General features: G+C 38.7%; 1 protein-coding gene across 1 annotated transcript; it reads right to left on the bottom strand.

The window, feature by feature from the left end:
• Positions 1–3475: 3475 nt before the first annotated feature.
• On the bottom strand, positions 3476–15766 carry LOC121256712 (tryptophan N-monooxygenase CYP79A68-like). Its single transcript, XM_041157625.1, has 4 exons — positions 14795–15766; positions 13908–14560; positions 6456–6457; positions 3476–3581 (listed from the first exon to the last, which is right to left on the bottom strand). Coding segments are annotated over exons 1-3 (1626 nt in total). The 3' UTR covers positions 3476–3581; position 6456.
• Between the last annotated feature and the right edge of the window lie 849 nt (positions 15767–16615).

Below are 16615 nucleotides of genomic sequence, written 5' to 3'. Positions count from 1 at the left end.
GGGAGAGGCAGTGGCGTTTCTGGCTTGGTTGTCAATGGTGCGACTGACTAAGGGATGTGGAGCTTGGATGTGGGTTGCGACTGTTGGACTGGATGTGCAGGTAGCCCTCAGTGTCAGAGACATCAACTATGTTTTTATGGAGGGTGGCAGTAGGTTTGGACAGGTCCCTGGGGGCAATTGTTGGGTCTCACGATGGAGAGAGGGAGGTTAGGTGTGTGGTGCTAATGGTGGTTAAGCTTCATAGTTGTGCTTGCAGCTAAAACCCTAGATGGAGAGAAGGGAGGCAAAGAAGATATTGAGAGCTAGAGAAGTCAAGAGAGGTTTGCTTGGGAAAGCTAGCGGTGGTTCTGGCTTGGTTGCCAGTGTTGCGACTAGCTAAGGGAGGTGGAGCTTGGACGTGGGCTGCAACTGCTAGATTGGACGTGGAGGAAGCTCTTCTCTCAATGCAGGAGACATCAACTATTCTTTTAAGGAGGGGTGGCTCTCGACATGGATAGGTCCTTGGCGGCACTTGCTAGGTCTCATGGTGGGGAGAGAGAGACAGAGACAGAGAGACAGAGAGACAGAGAGAGAGAGGTTGGGTGTGTGCTTGTGGCTCAGCTTTACGGTGGTGCTTGTGGCTGAAGCCCTAGATGGAGACAAAGGGGGAAAAAGAGATTCTGAGAGACAGAGAGAGAGAGAGAGAGGGTATGAAATTGACAAGGAGAGATAAGGTTGAGGGCAATTAAGTCCTAGCCCTACACATGCCGTAACCTTAATCCAAGGTGGAAATAAAATATGAAGAAATAAGAGAGAAGAAAATAGAGAAAATGGAGAGGGAAGGTAAATAGACTACATGAAAAATCCAAAATTAATAAGATATTCTTTCAATCTAAATATCCTTTCAGGCATCACAACATGTATTCCCCTCTCTAATTCGGTCATAAAAGGGCTCCTAGGCCAAACTCCTCCTAGAATTGTCAAGAATGTTATCTTCTCGTCTTGGTCATCCGCAGTCATACGTGCTTTGTTGAATCTTCTGAGATACGATTTCAAACTTTCTTCTTCTTGCTGCTTCACAGTTAGGAGGTAAGCGGCCAACCACCTCCTTCGTTTGCTAGCCATGAGTTGAGTCAAAAATTGTCTTCCCCGTTCTTTAAAGTTGCCAATTGAGCCTGGCTGCAAATTTCGAAACCACCCTCTAGCTATTCCTTTAAGGGTCAAGGGGAAGGTCCAACATGCAATTTCTCCAGAAAACCCAAGGAGCATCATGGGTGCCTTAAACATTTCCAGATGTTCTACAAGATCTTTAGACCCGTTATACAGTTCAATCTACGAGACCTTGAATTTTTGTGGGAGCAAGACTACCATGATTGTCAGGTAATATGGTAGATATGTGCTACTAAGTAGGTTATCAATGGATGAAGATACCATCCTGGTCATTTCCTCATATTTTTCCATCAGGTCACTTAGGTTGTAGTGTATCTTTCTTTTTTCCTCCTCGTGGCTCATTTTTTTTCCGTAATGTTGTTGGTTCGAAGCTGCATCTCCTCCAGTACCCAAGTCTTTACATCTCAGAGCTACGTTTTCTTTTTGTAGAGTCTCCATCCGTATCACTATAAATAAATAAAAAAAAAAAAAAAATTGATCTTTTAGGATGAAAAAAATTTGAGATGAAATTCTTTTCATCCCAAAATGTGACTTTTAGGGATGAAATTCTACATTTGTCCCAGAAAATCCAAGCAGTCCGATTATCATTTGAACGAGATACTTGACTTTCAGACGGAAGAATTTGCGACCATAATGTATCGTCCCCAAATAAATTTATTGTTCGAATTGATGGTACAACATTTGAACTAACATAAATTTCTATTCAAACGTATAATGGTAGTTTGAATGGACATTTTCGCAAAAGAATTGTATATAGTTTGGGCGTGAAGTATTGGGCCATATTTACACAATGGTCAAACTCATAGTGCCCATTTCTTACTTACATTGTTTTAGTTTCATGATTAAATACGAAAATTGATCATATGTAAACATCTTTACATGATGCCCATTGTGTAAAACCATTAAGTAGATAAAAATATATATTAATACATACAACATGTCACCAAAAAAAAGTGAATATCTAGTAATTAATTTACAAGACGGCTAATAATAAGTATATATCGGCTTCTTGTCTTGTAGATGTTCGAACGAATAATTATCCAAAAGAAATGTGTGGCTTTCTTCGTTACTTCACTACACAATCTCTCAAGCTTGGACAAATGCAGTAATAATAAGCGAACATTATCTAAAGTTTGAGAAGTGATGATGTGATAATTTTGGCATAAGAATGTTTAGATCAATTTTTTAAATTACATAGGTTAAAATAGAAACAGCATTTAAGAATAAGTAAAATTATATCGAAGACAACTTTCTTCTCCATACTGAGGAGCCAGTATACCAGGAAATGCATTATTTCATTATCTTAATTTCATTCACTTTTTTTTATCTGTTATACCGTGAATCTAATTTTACTTCTTATTACAGAAGTCTTGACATTCAAACGAACGTCAATCTTATTTGAACAATCATGTCTTCAATATTCGAACGACCTCATATCCCCTTCGACTGTGACTAAAGTGTTCGAATACTAGTGCCATATCGTAATAGTTTCAACAAGATTCTACGAATGCTTGTTAGGGACGAAATGACTTCTTCCCAAAAATGTTTCCCGTTGTCGAGGAAATTTCATCTCAAAAGATATTTTCCATGACAAAATTTTTTTCACGTCTCAGATTGTCTTTCGTGATATACCTATTGTAATGAAATAGGGACAAAACATTTTCATCCCTAATGTCTTCTGGGACGAAAATCCCACCCTTTGAAAGTGGGTTTCTATTGTAGTGAATGCAATTTTTTATTTTCCAGTCATTGATTCCGTCATCAATTGTAAGAATATGGTTATCGTATTCCTCACCTTCCAGCTTAGTCATTAACTTGGGGTTCTTTGATGTTTGTGATTGTATATATACTTTCGCTTTAACCATAACTGAAAAAATGAACTCACCTTCATCGCAAATATCTGATTTCGAATTAGTGTTTTTCTTGTAACAATCATGCAAGGACTTTTCTAAATCATAAATAGTACTCAATCAAATGATTATATTGATCAACATGTTTCTCGATCGTGTCTTCTTACGAAACGAGCGAAATATTTCTTAACATAATTGCATGTCATTCTCTGTTTATAAACTAAATAATATTGATAAGGTACATATTTTTGTTGTTTACTGCATACATTCCAAGGACGTACGTACGTACAGGAAATTATTGACGATTAGCGCTTCCAACTAAAACGTAGAAATTAAGGACAGACTAAAAAGTATGAGCGAAAAAATTCATGAGCAGATCTCATCTTATAAAACTGGTTCAAAAAGATATGATCATTCATTTATTATAAACATGTCTAAAACCTTGTCCATAGACAATGTGATATTATTCCACAACAATGAGCACTACTAACTTAATCAATAAAAAAGCATATTGTAGGCACGGATATAACTTTCCAACTGAAATCTCAAGTGCATCGAATTAGTCTTCTGAGTAGAAGAATTCTATTTGTAATATCCATCCATATGAGGTTAATATTTTAGGCTTGATCTGGATCCCGAGACGTATGAAGATTGATACAAGGTGCATGAAAGTGTATGCCAAGCGGATTAGGAGATATTTAAGGCATTAGGCCAAATTTTTGGATAAAGGGTTTAAATTATTAAGGTTTGACAAGAGTAATCAAGGATTAAAATAGGTGTGCATTGGTTGTCACCGTCAAGTGTGTAGGTTTCGCTTGGGGATATTAGCATATTTCGAGGACGAAATTTTTACAAGGAGGGGAGGATGTAACACCCGGGCCCATTAAACCCAGGGCCATTCATTGGTTTTTTATCTTCTCAACCGTTTTTCTATTTCAGTTTCTACACTTCCGAAAATTTCTCCACCCAATCTCCACTTATTTTGTTTCAGTCCATCCTCTCAAACTCTCTCTTTTTATCTATCTACTCCGCACCTGGAAACTCTACCATCCAACCACCTCGGGTCAGCCCCCTCAGCCCAGTGCCACTATGTCCTCAACGGAAGCCTGTCCCACGCACACATCGGCCTCCTCTGATCCAGTTAAGATCATCGTCAAAAAGGATTCAGCACTGTCACGCGTCTATCCCTCCTCCACAAATTAGACAACAACTCTCCTCCTCAACCACCTCGCAGGGCGCTGCCTCACGTTAGAAATACCATGAAAACAGGCCAACCACCACGCCCCAACTGGCCAGCAAATTCCTTTGTTTTGCTATGCCAAAAACAGAGGAACCCACCACGAGCTTCACCTTAAACCGCAACTCCTTGTGTCAAGCGAACCCACCGCTAGCTACCCAGCCACCGCAAGCATCGCACGGTGCAGCCCTTGCCACACTCGAGCAACCACTCAATCACCATGAGCCTTATCTTGTACCACCAGCCGTTGCTCCAAGTGTCCCCATGCTCGGCCATTTGCAGTTGATAGATGAGGGCTCGAGGCTCAGTCGATCTTCTGACCACTACCGACGCCGTGCTCAGATCCTTCGTCCATGGTTGCACCACCATGCACGACCTCCACCCCTCAGGTGCCAGGCCGCCGTGCTCACCACCGTCGATCCCTGTCCAACTCACTGTCCCATCGCTCCTTCATCTTCCCTCGGTGAGTATGCTTCTGTGTTGCTCAGTTTTGATCCAGGCGTTCCTTTTGGTTTGTCCCACTTTTCTTTTTCTTGTTTCTAGTCGTACCCAACGTGCATGCATGTTGATATTTTCATTTTCCAAAATGCCCCTCCTCATTTAGATAGTTTCATATTGGAACGTTTTCATATTAAACTTGTGTTAAGAGTTAAATTACTAAATTTTCTTACAATTTGATTTTTAGGTAGTAAACTGTAAGTATTTTAATCTTTTATTTTTTTAAGCACTTTAAGCCTATTATATGAAATAAACCTTGTATGGTTTTAATTTAGATATGATTAGTAGTTTGCAATGATTTTAAAAATGTTATTAACTATTTTTTTATGAACTACTATCTATTGTTTAAAGCAATTTACTATTTCCTACTACATCATATGCTGGTGGTATTAAATTTGGGATATTTTAGGGTTTTGCGGAATTTTAGTTTTTTTTAGGAAAATAGATTACATAGCGTCTCAGTTGTAAGCATTGAAAAATTGAGATAAATTCGGATATTTATGGGAGTACGTGACTATTTCATAGGTGACAATTGATTTTTCGTTCAATATTGCTGTGGAGAAATTTTGAAAAGCTAAGAAGTTTAGGTAAGCGGGGTTCCTATGCTAGACCGTACACGAATTATGGAGACTGAGGTTGACTTTCTGAAAACTTTGTATATTTTTGTAATAAAATGAGAACTTGGGAAAAACTAACCTCGATCGCTTATTTACATTACTCATGAAACCTGTATGAAAAAAGGAAAATACTTTCTAACATGCATTGTATAAACATGAGTTAAATTTTGTCATGTAGTCTCTGAAATCTGAAAAAGAGTGATATTGATTATCTGAAAAATTGTGCATTTACTTAGAAAGATACTCTGACTTTTATTTTCAGTATGTGAGAATGATCTGATTTTGTTTTGGTACTCTGTTTTATTTTGATATGGCATCTGAAAACCTTTGGCATGATGTACTGATTTTGTATCTGACTCTGTCTCTGCTCTGTCTCTGCTTTGCTCTGCTCTGCTCTGTTATGCTCTGCTCTGTTTGGGTTGGTACCAACTTCTCTGTCTCTGAGTTTACCCACTTTGGAAACATAGTGGTTTTATTGTGGTCTTTCCTGTGTGCACACTCGGTGCTCCGAGAGTAATAAGGGAAAGATTTCACCTTTGTCTCTGCCTGGTTTGGCCACCGGGGTTAGCACAACCCTACCATGGGAGTGAAACATGGTCTCTGCTCTGTGTGATGCTTTGTTTTGATGTGATGATGATACTCAGTTTATGTTATGCCAAAGTATTACGGGTTTTACTCGTCTTAAAGCCATCGCTCTGTTACTTTTAGAAAACATGTGTTGTTCTGCATGATAACTCTGTAAAATATTTTGTTCTACATACTGTACTTTGTAAATGCTCATGTTTGCATGCTAGCATATGTCCTCTGCTTACTGAGTTGTTGATAACTCACCCCTTATCTCCACAATATTTTTCAGATATTTTGGATATGGCAGCGGAGGTTCAGGAATAGGAAGTATGGGTAAGGCTTTGTGAACATAGTCTATTATATACACAGTGGGTACTTGATATTGGAGAATTTTATGGAATAGTTTCGTTTTGTTCTATTGACTTAGTACTTTGGGGAAGTTGACTTTTGAGATTTCTTCGTAATCTCTCTTATTTATTTTAAAGTAGATGGTTTAAAGCAATGCGATATATGAGTAAATGAAGAATTGGAGTTTACATCTGTACAATGAGATATGATTTTAAGTGTTAAGAGGTAACTCTCCGACCCATCCAGGACCGGGACGTTACAGTTGGTATCAGAGCCAGGTTAGAGATTCTGCATACTATAATACAAAGTTTGATGAAATTTAAGGTTTTAGATTTATGTAGGTCCAAGATATGATTTTTGTGCTATTTAAGGCTTCCGCATTTGCATACTCATGGAAGTTGGCTTACGAAATCTGAGATTTAGAGATTTTGTAGACTATTTGGATCGAGCTTTTGGGAATTTGAGGTTTTAGATTCGATAGGTTTATTCCGTACACTGTAGGACATGACTTGGATATGAGTTAAGGTTTAGATTTTGAAGTTGACCTAAGTTTGACCGAAAGATAGGTTTGAAGTTCTAAAGACTATAGTATTTGTGATTTTGGATCTTTGTGGGCTTAAGAAATAATTTGAGGTGTAGACATTTGCGGATTGCAAGAGATAATTTGAGTTGAGGACATAGTTCCCTCAAATCATTGGAAATGATGTAATTGTTTTGATAGGTTGTTGGATATTGCCAAGCTATGTGGATTATTGAATTAGGGAGATTAACCTTTATTCAAGTTGGTTTTTTTTTATGACTAGACTTTAGTGATCGTTGAGATTGATGTTGGTTGCCACGAGCTTAAATGCGAGTTGGAATTGAGATGATGAGTTCCTGAGTATATGTTGTCGAGTTGAATCTATAGATGTGTTGTTTATTGGTTCGGATAGTGATAGAACTTTTGAGCTCATTTAATTATAAATGGGATGTACTAACTTTCTTCTAGTTGGGTTCAACGTGCATTAAGTTGTAATTGGGAATTTCTCCATCGTAAAGATGCTCGCTTGTATATGTATTGACACATATAGGAGTTAAGGAGATACATGTCAACTCTCTTCATTGCGGATGCTTTAATCACCGCTACCCTTGGGTTTCGCTCTGACTATTTCCAAGTTAATTTTTCTCAAGTACTCAAAACTCCTTACGCACTTACTTTGTTACACGTCTCAAGTAGATCCTTCCCTGAAATTTTTGGAAAATGGTCCGGAATGCATGACTTAATTTATTATTAAGTTATGGTCTATTCCCTTTAAAAGGTTAAAAGAGGTCCTTCATGAAGTCTCGTTCTTCTTTGATTTGGACTTGTGTTTCATTTTTGATCAATTCATTTTATTTTCTTATCCTTGTGATGTCATTTTTGTCCATCTTAAAGATTTTTTTTTATTCATTTTATTTATTGTTATTTTTGTAAATCAGTTAGTGTTTCGATAAGGACATTTTGGGATTTTTGATCCAGTAAGCTTATTCTATGGATAATAGGAAATGTTTTTGATAAGATTTGGATGAGATCCAAGTTTTAAATTTTTCGAGATTTCAAGAAATGACTTTCAGGACACTTGGGGTTTTAGATCAGGTAGACTCATTTAGCAGACCTTACATAATGATTCTGTTAAGGTTGAAAGGTTTAGATTTTATAGATATTTTTGTCATTAGGTTGCCTGTACAACTAATTGCTTATGTTTTTTTGAACTCTATTTTTTTTTTTTTTGAATTGTTATTAAAAATTCAAGTTTCTAGAATGTCACCTTGTCGAGGTTTTATGGATTTTGGTTTTAAAAATTTTTGCGAAGTTATTAAAGTGCGCAGTGGAAACATGATTTTTTATAATACGATAGTTTGCAAGTAAGCTTAGTGATAATTGAAAAATGAGTTACGACTCGAGATCACGCAGGTTTTAAATATGTTGGCTATAGATTTCAAGTTCAAGGATTTAAGAAAGGGTGTTTCTTTTTTTTTTCTTTTTTCTTTTTTTATTTTTATTTTTATTACGGATCTCAAGCTAAGTTGGATTCCTGCATGAATTGAGTGCGAGATTAAGGACCCTGGACTTGGGAGAGTTTATTTTTAATATCCATCCATATGAGGTTAATATTTTAGGCTTGATCTGGATCCCGAGACGTATGAAGATTGATACAAGGTGCGTGAAAGTGTATGCCAAGCAGATTAGGAGATATTTAAGGCATTAGACCAAATTTTTGGATAAAGGGTTTAAATTATTAAGGTTTGACAAGAGTAATCAAGGATTAAAATAGGTGTGCATTGGTTGTGACCGTCAAGTGTGTAGGTTTCGTTAGGGGATATTAGCAAATTTCGAGGACGAAATTTTTACAAGGAGGGGAGGATGTAGCACCGGGGCCCATTAAACCCAGGGCCATTCATTGGATTCTCTTGTTTTTTTTTTTTCCTCTCTTCTTTTCACGCAGCTGGGTAACCTCCCCTACCCCCCACGACGTCGTTTGCGGTGAGCTCCAACTTGCCGCTTGCTTTTTTATCTTCTCAACCGTTTTTCTATTTTAGTTTCTACACTTCCAAAAATTTCTCCACCCAATCTCCACTTATTTTGTTTCAATCCATCCTCTCAAACTCTCTCTTTTTTATCTATCTTCTCTGCACCTAGAAACTCTGCCATCCAACCACCTCGGGTCAGCCCCCTAGGCCCAGCGCCACTGTGTCCTCAACGGAAGCCTGTCCCACGCACTCGTCGGCCTCCTCTGATCCAGTCAAGATCATCGTCAAAAAGGATTCAGCACTGTCACGCGTCTATCCCTACTCCGTAAATTAGACAACAACTCTCCTCCTCAACCACCTCACAGGGCGCTACCTCACGTTAGAAATACCATGAAAACAGCCCAACCACCACGCCCCAACTGGCCAGCAACTTCCTCTGTTTTGCTATGCCAAAAACAGAGCAACGCACCACCAGTTTCACCTTAAACCGCAACTCCTTGTGTCAAGCGAACCCACCGCTAGCTACCCAGCCACCGCAAGCATCGCACGGTGCAGCCCTTGCCACACTCGAGCAACCACTCAATCACCATGAGCCCTATCTTGTACCACCAGCCGTTGCTCCAAGTGTCCCCATGCTCGGCCATTTGCAGTTGATAGATGAGGGCTCGAGGCTCAGTCGATCTTCTGACCACTACCGACGCCGTGCTCAGATCCTTCGCACATGGTTGCACCACCATGCACGACCTCCACCCCTCAGGTGCCAGGCCGCCGTGCTCACCATCGTCGATCCCTGTCCAGCTCATTGTCCCATCGCGCCTTCATCTTCCCTTGGTGAGTATGCTTCTGTGTTGCTCAGTTTTGATCCAGGCGTTCCTTTTGGTTTGTCCCACTTTTCTTTTTCTTGTTTCTGGCCGTACCCAACGTGCATGCATGTTGATATTTTCATTTTCCAAAACGCACCTCTTCATTTAGATAGTTTCATATTGGAACGTTTTCATATTAAACTTGTGTTAAGAGTTAAATTACTAAATATTCTTCAATTTGATTTTTGGGTAGTAAACTGTAAGTATTTTGATCTTTTATTTTTTTTATGCACTTTAAGCCTATTATATGAAATAAACCTTGTATGGTTTTAATTTAGATATGATTAGTAGTTTGCAATGATTTTTAAAAATATTATTAACTATTTTTTTATGAACTACTATCTATTGTTTAAAGCAATTTACGATTTCCTACTGCATCATATGCTGGTGGTATTAAATTTGGGATATTTTAGGGTTTTGCGGAATTTTAGTTTTTTTAGGAAAATAGATTACTTAGCGTCTCAGTTGTAAGCATTGAAAAATTGTGTTAAATTCGGATATTTATGGGAGTACGTGACTATTTTATAGGTGACAATTGATTTTTCGTTCAATACTGCTATGGAGAAATTTTGAAAGGCTAAGAAGTTCAGGTAAGCGGGGTTCTTATGCTAGACCGTACACGAATTATGGAGACTGAGGTTGACTTTCTGAAAACTTTGCATATTTTTGTAATAAAATGAGAACTTGGGAAAAACTAACATCGGTCGCTTATTTACATTACTCATGAAACCTGTATGAAAAAAAGAAAATACTTTCTAACATGCATTGTGTAAACATGAGCTAAATTTTGTCATGTAGTCTCTGAAATCTGAAAAAGAGCGATATTGATAATCTGAAAAATTGTGCATTTACTTAGAAAGATACTCTGACTTTTATTTTCAGTATGTGAGAATGATCTGATTATTTTCAGTTTGGGTTGGTACCAACTTCTCTGTCTCTGAGTGCACCCACTTTAGAAACAAAGTGGTTTTATTGTGGTCTTTCCTGTGTGTACACTCGGTGCTCCGAGAGTAATAAGGGAAAGATTTCACCTCTGTCTCTGCCTGGTTTGGCCACCGGGGTTAGCACAACCCTACCATGGGGGTGAAACATGGTCTCTGCTCTGTGTGATGCTCTATTTTGATGTGATGATGATACTCAATTTATGTTATGCCAAAGTATTACGGGTTTTACTAGTCTTAAAGCCATCGCTCTGTTACTTTTGAAAAACATTTGTTGTTCTGCATGATAACTCTGTAAAATATTTTGTTCTGCATACTGTACTTTGTAAATGCTCATGTTTGCATGCTAGCATATGTCCTCTGCTTACTGAGTTGTTGATAACTCACCCCTTATCTCCACAATATTTTTCAGATATTTTGGATACGTCAGCGGAGGTTAAAGAATAGGAAGTATAGGTAAGGCTTTGTGAACAAAGTCTAGTATATACACAGTGGGTACTTGATATTGGAGAATTTTATGGAATAGTTTCGTTTTGTTCTATTGACTTAGTACTTTGGGGAAGTTGACTTTTGAGATTTCTTCATAATCTCTCTTATTTATTTTAGAGTAGATGGTTTAAAGCAATGAGATATATGAGTAAATGAAGAATTGGAGTTTACATTTGTACAATGAGATATGATTTTAAGTGTTAAGAGGTAACTCTCCGACCCATCCGACCAGGGCGTTACAGGTTTGCATGAGCACGTAAGGGTTTGGCGATGAAAAGTTCATTCATGGTCTCAGAGAGGTCAATCTCCTCTTGGTTTGGCGGCAAACTCCATGAAAATCCTTGATAAAGCCTTGCCAAAAGCATCACTGTCATGGTAGAGCCGAGCACGATGCCCATGCAACCTCGCCTTCTCGTACTGAACGAAATGAAGCGCTACTCATGCTCTTCAACTTCCACCTCCTAATCATCGGCCATCGACAATCCATCCTCCTTCTTCTTCAGATGTCGATTTGGCTTGAACCTCAAGGGTTCTTTCCAAACGCGAGGGTTGCGGCCAAGACCATATTAGCTCATGATGACATGACTTCTGTTCAGGATGAAATAGCCAGCCACGGTCGCGTCTTGCATTGAGACATGGGGGACGTTAAATGGTGCAATTGGGTGAAGCCGGAAACCTTCCCTTGCACAAGCCTTGGCATAATTCAGTTGTGGATATCGGATTCTTCAATCCATCTCCTCTTTCACACTACCCTGTCAATTTCTTCTACAGCTTTTTGGAGGAGCTCCAGTTCTTTGAGCATTTCTGCTAGTGTCCACTCTATGCAGTTGGAAGGATTATCCACTGTTGCAAGCATCAGTTCTTGCACGCACATGATTGAAAACAATTCAAGTAAATGATTAATAGATATTAATGATTGAAAACTTCATTTATTTAAATTTAAATATTTTATACAAAACTAATATTAGTATGGATATTTGAATAGGAGAGAAAACACTATCTAGGGTTTGTGCAAGACGTGAAGTATTTTGCAATGTTACATATTAAAATGCATGCATGGGATTAGGTATTCTTATTAATATTTAATTTTTATCTTGCCGTGATTTGAGCTTTGATCTCCTCCACTGAAAAAGTTGCTTTCCCATTCGAATCCTTTGCCAAAATGAAAGGGTCGAGCAAGTCCTCGGCCTTGGTCTTCTCCCCGTCTCTCCATTGCCATAGTCTCTCATTGACGACTGGATCTTCATAACTCGTAACGATCTTCATTGCCTCACTTACTCGGCTGGGAAAAAAATGGAAAAAAAAAAAAAAACCACCGGAGACGCAGGGCCAGCGGTTGAGAGGGAGGAGAGGAAGAGGAAGAAGGAGCCAAACCTCCCCTTCCCCTAGCTGGGTTCGGACGAGAGAAGGTTTCTAGAGAGAGAGGCTCTGGTTTTAGAGAGAGAGGGACCGTGTTTTAGAAATAGTTTTAAAATTTAAAACTATTGTGATGAGGATTTCGCGACAGACCTATTGTCATGAATTAGGGACGGAATCTTTTCATCCCTAAATGTCTTTCGGGACGAAATCCCATCCTTTTGGGGATAAATTTTTCATCCAAAAGAGGGTTTCTATTGTCATGAATGCAATTTTTTATTTTCCAGCCATTGATTCCGCCATCAATTTGAAGAAAATGGTTGTCGTGTCTTTATTCCTCACCTTCCAGCTTAGTCATTAACTTGGGGGGGTTCCTTGAGGTTTTTGATTGTATATAATATACTTTTGCTTTAACCATAACTAAAGAAAGAAACTCATCTTCATGGCAAATATCTAATTTTGAATTAGTGTTTTTCTTGTAACAATCATGCATGGACTTCTCTAAATCATAAATAGTAATTTTACTATTGTCCATCTCTCTCTAGAAACCAGACCCTCTCACTCTAGAAACTCACTGGTCCGAATCCTGCTGGGGGAAGGGGAGCTTCGGCTCCTTCTTCCTCTTCCTCTTCCTCTCCTCACCAGCCCTTCGTATCTGGTGGTTTCGTTTGGTTTTTTTTTTTAGGTTTTAGGATGAATAAAGGGGGCAGCCGTTTCGAGCTTATCTGGTGACTATCGTCTGACATGCACACCATCGGGCGAAGCCTCACACGCCGATCCTGCGGTTGACCGGATTGGGTGCCAAAGGGGGTAGCCGTTTCGAGCTTCTCTGGTGTGTTGTTTACTTCTCCTCCTATGGATGATGGAGTTTTGATGCGGGATGTTTTTGCCTCTGTTTTAATACAGAGAATGATACTCTCTTTTTGAGAATTTTTAAGAAGTTTAGACAATGTCCGTCACAATGATTTTGTGTACGGAGATACTTACAACAGATGTTAGTTTGACTTGTAATTTAATTCACCGATATAATTTCTTTTAAGAAATGAAATAAAGTCTATTTCTTATATAAAAAAATCATAAATAGTACTCAATCAAACGATCATATTAATCAACATGTTTCTCGATGGTGTCTTCTCACGAAACATCAAGTGAAATATTGATAAGACATATTGTTATTGATTACTGCATACATTGCAAGGAGTAAAAAGTATTGATGATTAGCGCTTCCAACTAAAACGTAGAAATTAAGGACCGACCAACTAAAAAGTATGAGCACTACTATTCTTTTTAACTTAACCAATAAAAAAGCATATTGTAGGCACGGATACAACTGAAATCTCAAGTGCATCGAATTAGTCTCCTGAGTAGAAGAATTATTCTATTAGTAGTCGGGGTATAAAATACAACTTCAATACCAATGGCATGCCAATGGTACGTATACGACGTGTTCTCCAGTACCCTGACTTATAAACAGAACTTCTCTTCCAGATAATTATTATTACTAAGCGGGATAAAGTGAAGCCGCCAGACGTGGGTTTGCATGTGCACGCAAGGGTTTGGCCATGAAAAGTTCATTCATGGTCTCAGAGAGGTCAATCTCCTCTTGGTTTGGCGGCAAACTCCAAGAAAATCCTTGAAGAAGCCTTGCCAAAAGCATCACAGTCATGGCAGAGCCGAGCGCGATGCCCATGCAACCTCGCCTTCCCGTACTGAACGAAATGAAGCGCAGCTCATGCTCTGCAAGTTCCACCTCCTGATAATCGGCCATCGACGATCCCTCCTCCTTCTTCTTCAGATGTCGATCTGGTTTGAACCTCAAGTGTTCTTTCCAAACGCGAGGGTTGCGGCCGAGACCATATCGGCTCAAGATGACATGACTTCCTTTCGGGATGAAATAGCCAGCCACAGTGGCGTCTTGCATTGAGACATGGGGGACGTTAAATGGTGCAATTGGGTGAAGCCGGAAACCTTCCCTTGCACAAGCCTTGACATAATTCAGCTGTGGAATATCGGATTCTTTAACCCATCTCTTCTTCCCCACTACCCTGTCAATTTCTTCAACAGCTTTTTGGAGGAGCTCCGGTTGGTTGAGCATTTCTGCTAGTGTCCACTCTATGCAGTTGGAAGGATTATCCACTGTTGCAAGCATCAGGTCCTGCACGCACATGATTGAAAACAATTAAGTAAATGATTAATAGATATTAATTATTGAAAACTTCATTTATTTAGATTTAAATATTTTCTACAAAACTAAGATTAGTATGGATATATTTAGAATAGGACAGAAAAACACTATCTAGGGTTTGTGAAAGACGGGAGTATTTTGCAATGTTATGTATTAAAATGCATGGTATTTGGTATTCTTATTAACATTTAATTTTTATCTTGCCGTGATTTGAGCTTTGATCTCTTCCACTGAAAAAGCTGCTTTCCCATTCGAATCCTTTGCCAAGATGAAAGCGTCCAGCAAGTCCTCGGCCTCCATCTTCTTCCCGTCTCTCCATTGCCGGAGTCTCTCATCGACGACCGGATCTTCATAACTCGTAACGATCTTCATAGCCTCACTTACAATCTTCCCATGACCATCTAAATCTAGTGCTGTTAAGCATGGCAAGTAATCCGATAAAGCAAATGCATTAAGATGGACGAGTATGGTGAAAAGTGATTCAATGTGTTGTTCTTCCTCAACTCCAGGTCCTCCATCCTTCTTTCCTTTGCCAAAGTACCTTCTGTTGAATATCATCTTCCTAATGACATTTCCACAGTAATGACGTGTAACAAGTCTCACGTCCACAACAGAACCACTAATTGACTGATCATCAGGAAGGCCGTCCATCGCAGCACTTTTACATTGATTATAAATGAAACGAACAAGATTATCAGCTTCTTCGGTCCTTTTATTGAGTAGCCACCTAGTTGTTTTTGAGTTAATTATCTCAGAAGCCACCAACTTTTTCATCTTCTTCCATTGATTTCCCCACGGCACCAAAGCTGTCGACTTAAAACCGCGAGTAGCATATTTATTCGACAAAAAAAGAGGTCTTGATGCAAACACGATATCGTGTTTTTTCAAGAACTCCCGGGCAAGCTCCGGTGAAGTTACCGGAATAACATGAACACCACCTAGACGTATACAAGCGATTTCCGTATTGAGTGATTCCAGAAGGCCATGTATCCACCGAAATGTTGGCTTATTCCTCCACATTTCTGGGAGGTTTCCAACTATTGGCCACGGAGTTGGGCCCGGTGGGAGCGCTGGAGTTTGCTTGAAGGTTTTTCCATGTGGTTTCCACTTGAATAATATGAGAGGAAAAAGGATAATGAGCGTGGTAAGCAAGACAGAGATCAAGGCTAAGCGCATCGGCAACATGATTTTTTCTCAGGAGCCATAATCATGGTTGACGTCCCCAATGGTAATTAAGAATAGGAAGGAATAAAACATGGTTTCATTTCAACGTATATTGTTTGCGAATGTATATGCTTGAAGAGCTATACGTTAATGCATGTAGGGCTTAAGAGAACCTATTTATTGGAATGACAACTTCTTCAGGAAAGTGAAAGACCACTAGGCAGAACTCTTTCTCTAGCTGAGGATCCTTTTCTGAAATCAATGGAGACCAAAGGACACGAATTTATAGATCATTAGTATGCTGAGAGAAGTCTGGCCATGTGTTTTAGCTGAAAACGCTAGGCTGTAGGGAGGCAAATTATTAGGAGTAATGGTAGAGAGAAGTTATTGTAGCAGTGCACACTTTGCACTCACTGCATAGTTGTTTCTAGTTGATTGTTCCCAACACTCATTTGAGGAGATGGGTGGTCTAGATAATGCCACATCATGTGTGTAAAATGGATGCTCCTAATAGTAACTTCTATCTATATTTATTCAATTATTAAGGCATATAATGCATAGTGCACGTGAAAGAGAAGGAAAATGTTTTACATCTTGGTCAGTGAATTTCCGACACATTCTATCCACAATCTTATTATTTATATATAAAATATTCAAACGATGAACAAAGAATCAAGCTTTGTTAAGAATTTTTGGCGTTTCTTAAGATTCTGAAATAAATTCAGTACCATTGGATTTTTTCTGATTATTATATATACTGTAAGAAACTACTTATTTGTAGTCAATTATTTTTTACAAAAATGGTTATATTTTACTATTTAAATGGATCTATTTTCATCATAAATAGTCATTTTTATTATA

This window comes from Juglans microcarpa x Juglans regia, chromosome 1D, assembly GCF_004785595.1.
Source record: "Juglans microcarpa x Juglans regia isolate MS1-56 chromosome 1D, Jm3101_v1.0, whole genome shotgun sequence".
Classification (NCBI taxonomy): domain Eukaryota; kingdom Viridiplantae; phylum Streptophyta; class Magnoliopsida; order Fagales; family Juglandaceae; genus Juglans; species Juglans microcarpa x Juglans regia.
Note: the sequence above shows the minus strand (reverse complement) of the source record. Positions and strands in the feature narration are given on the sequence as shown.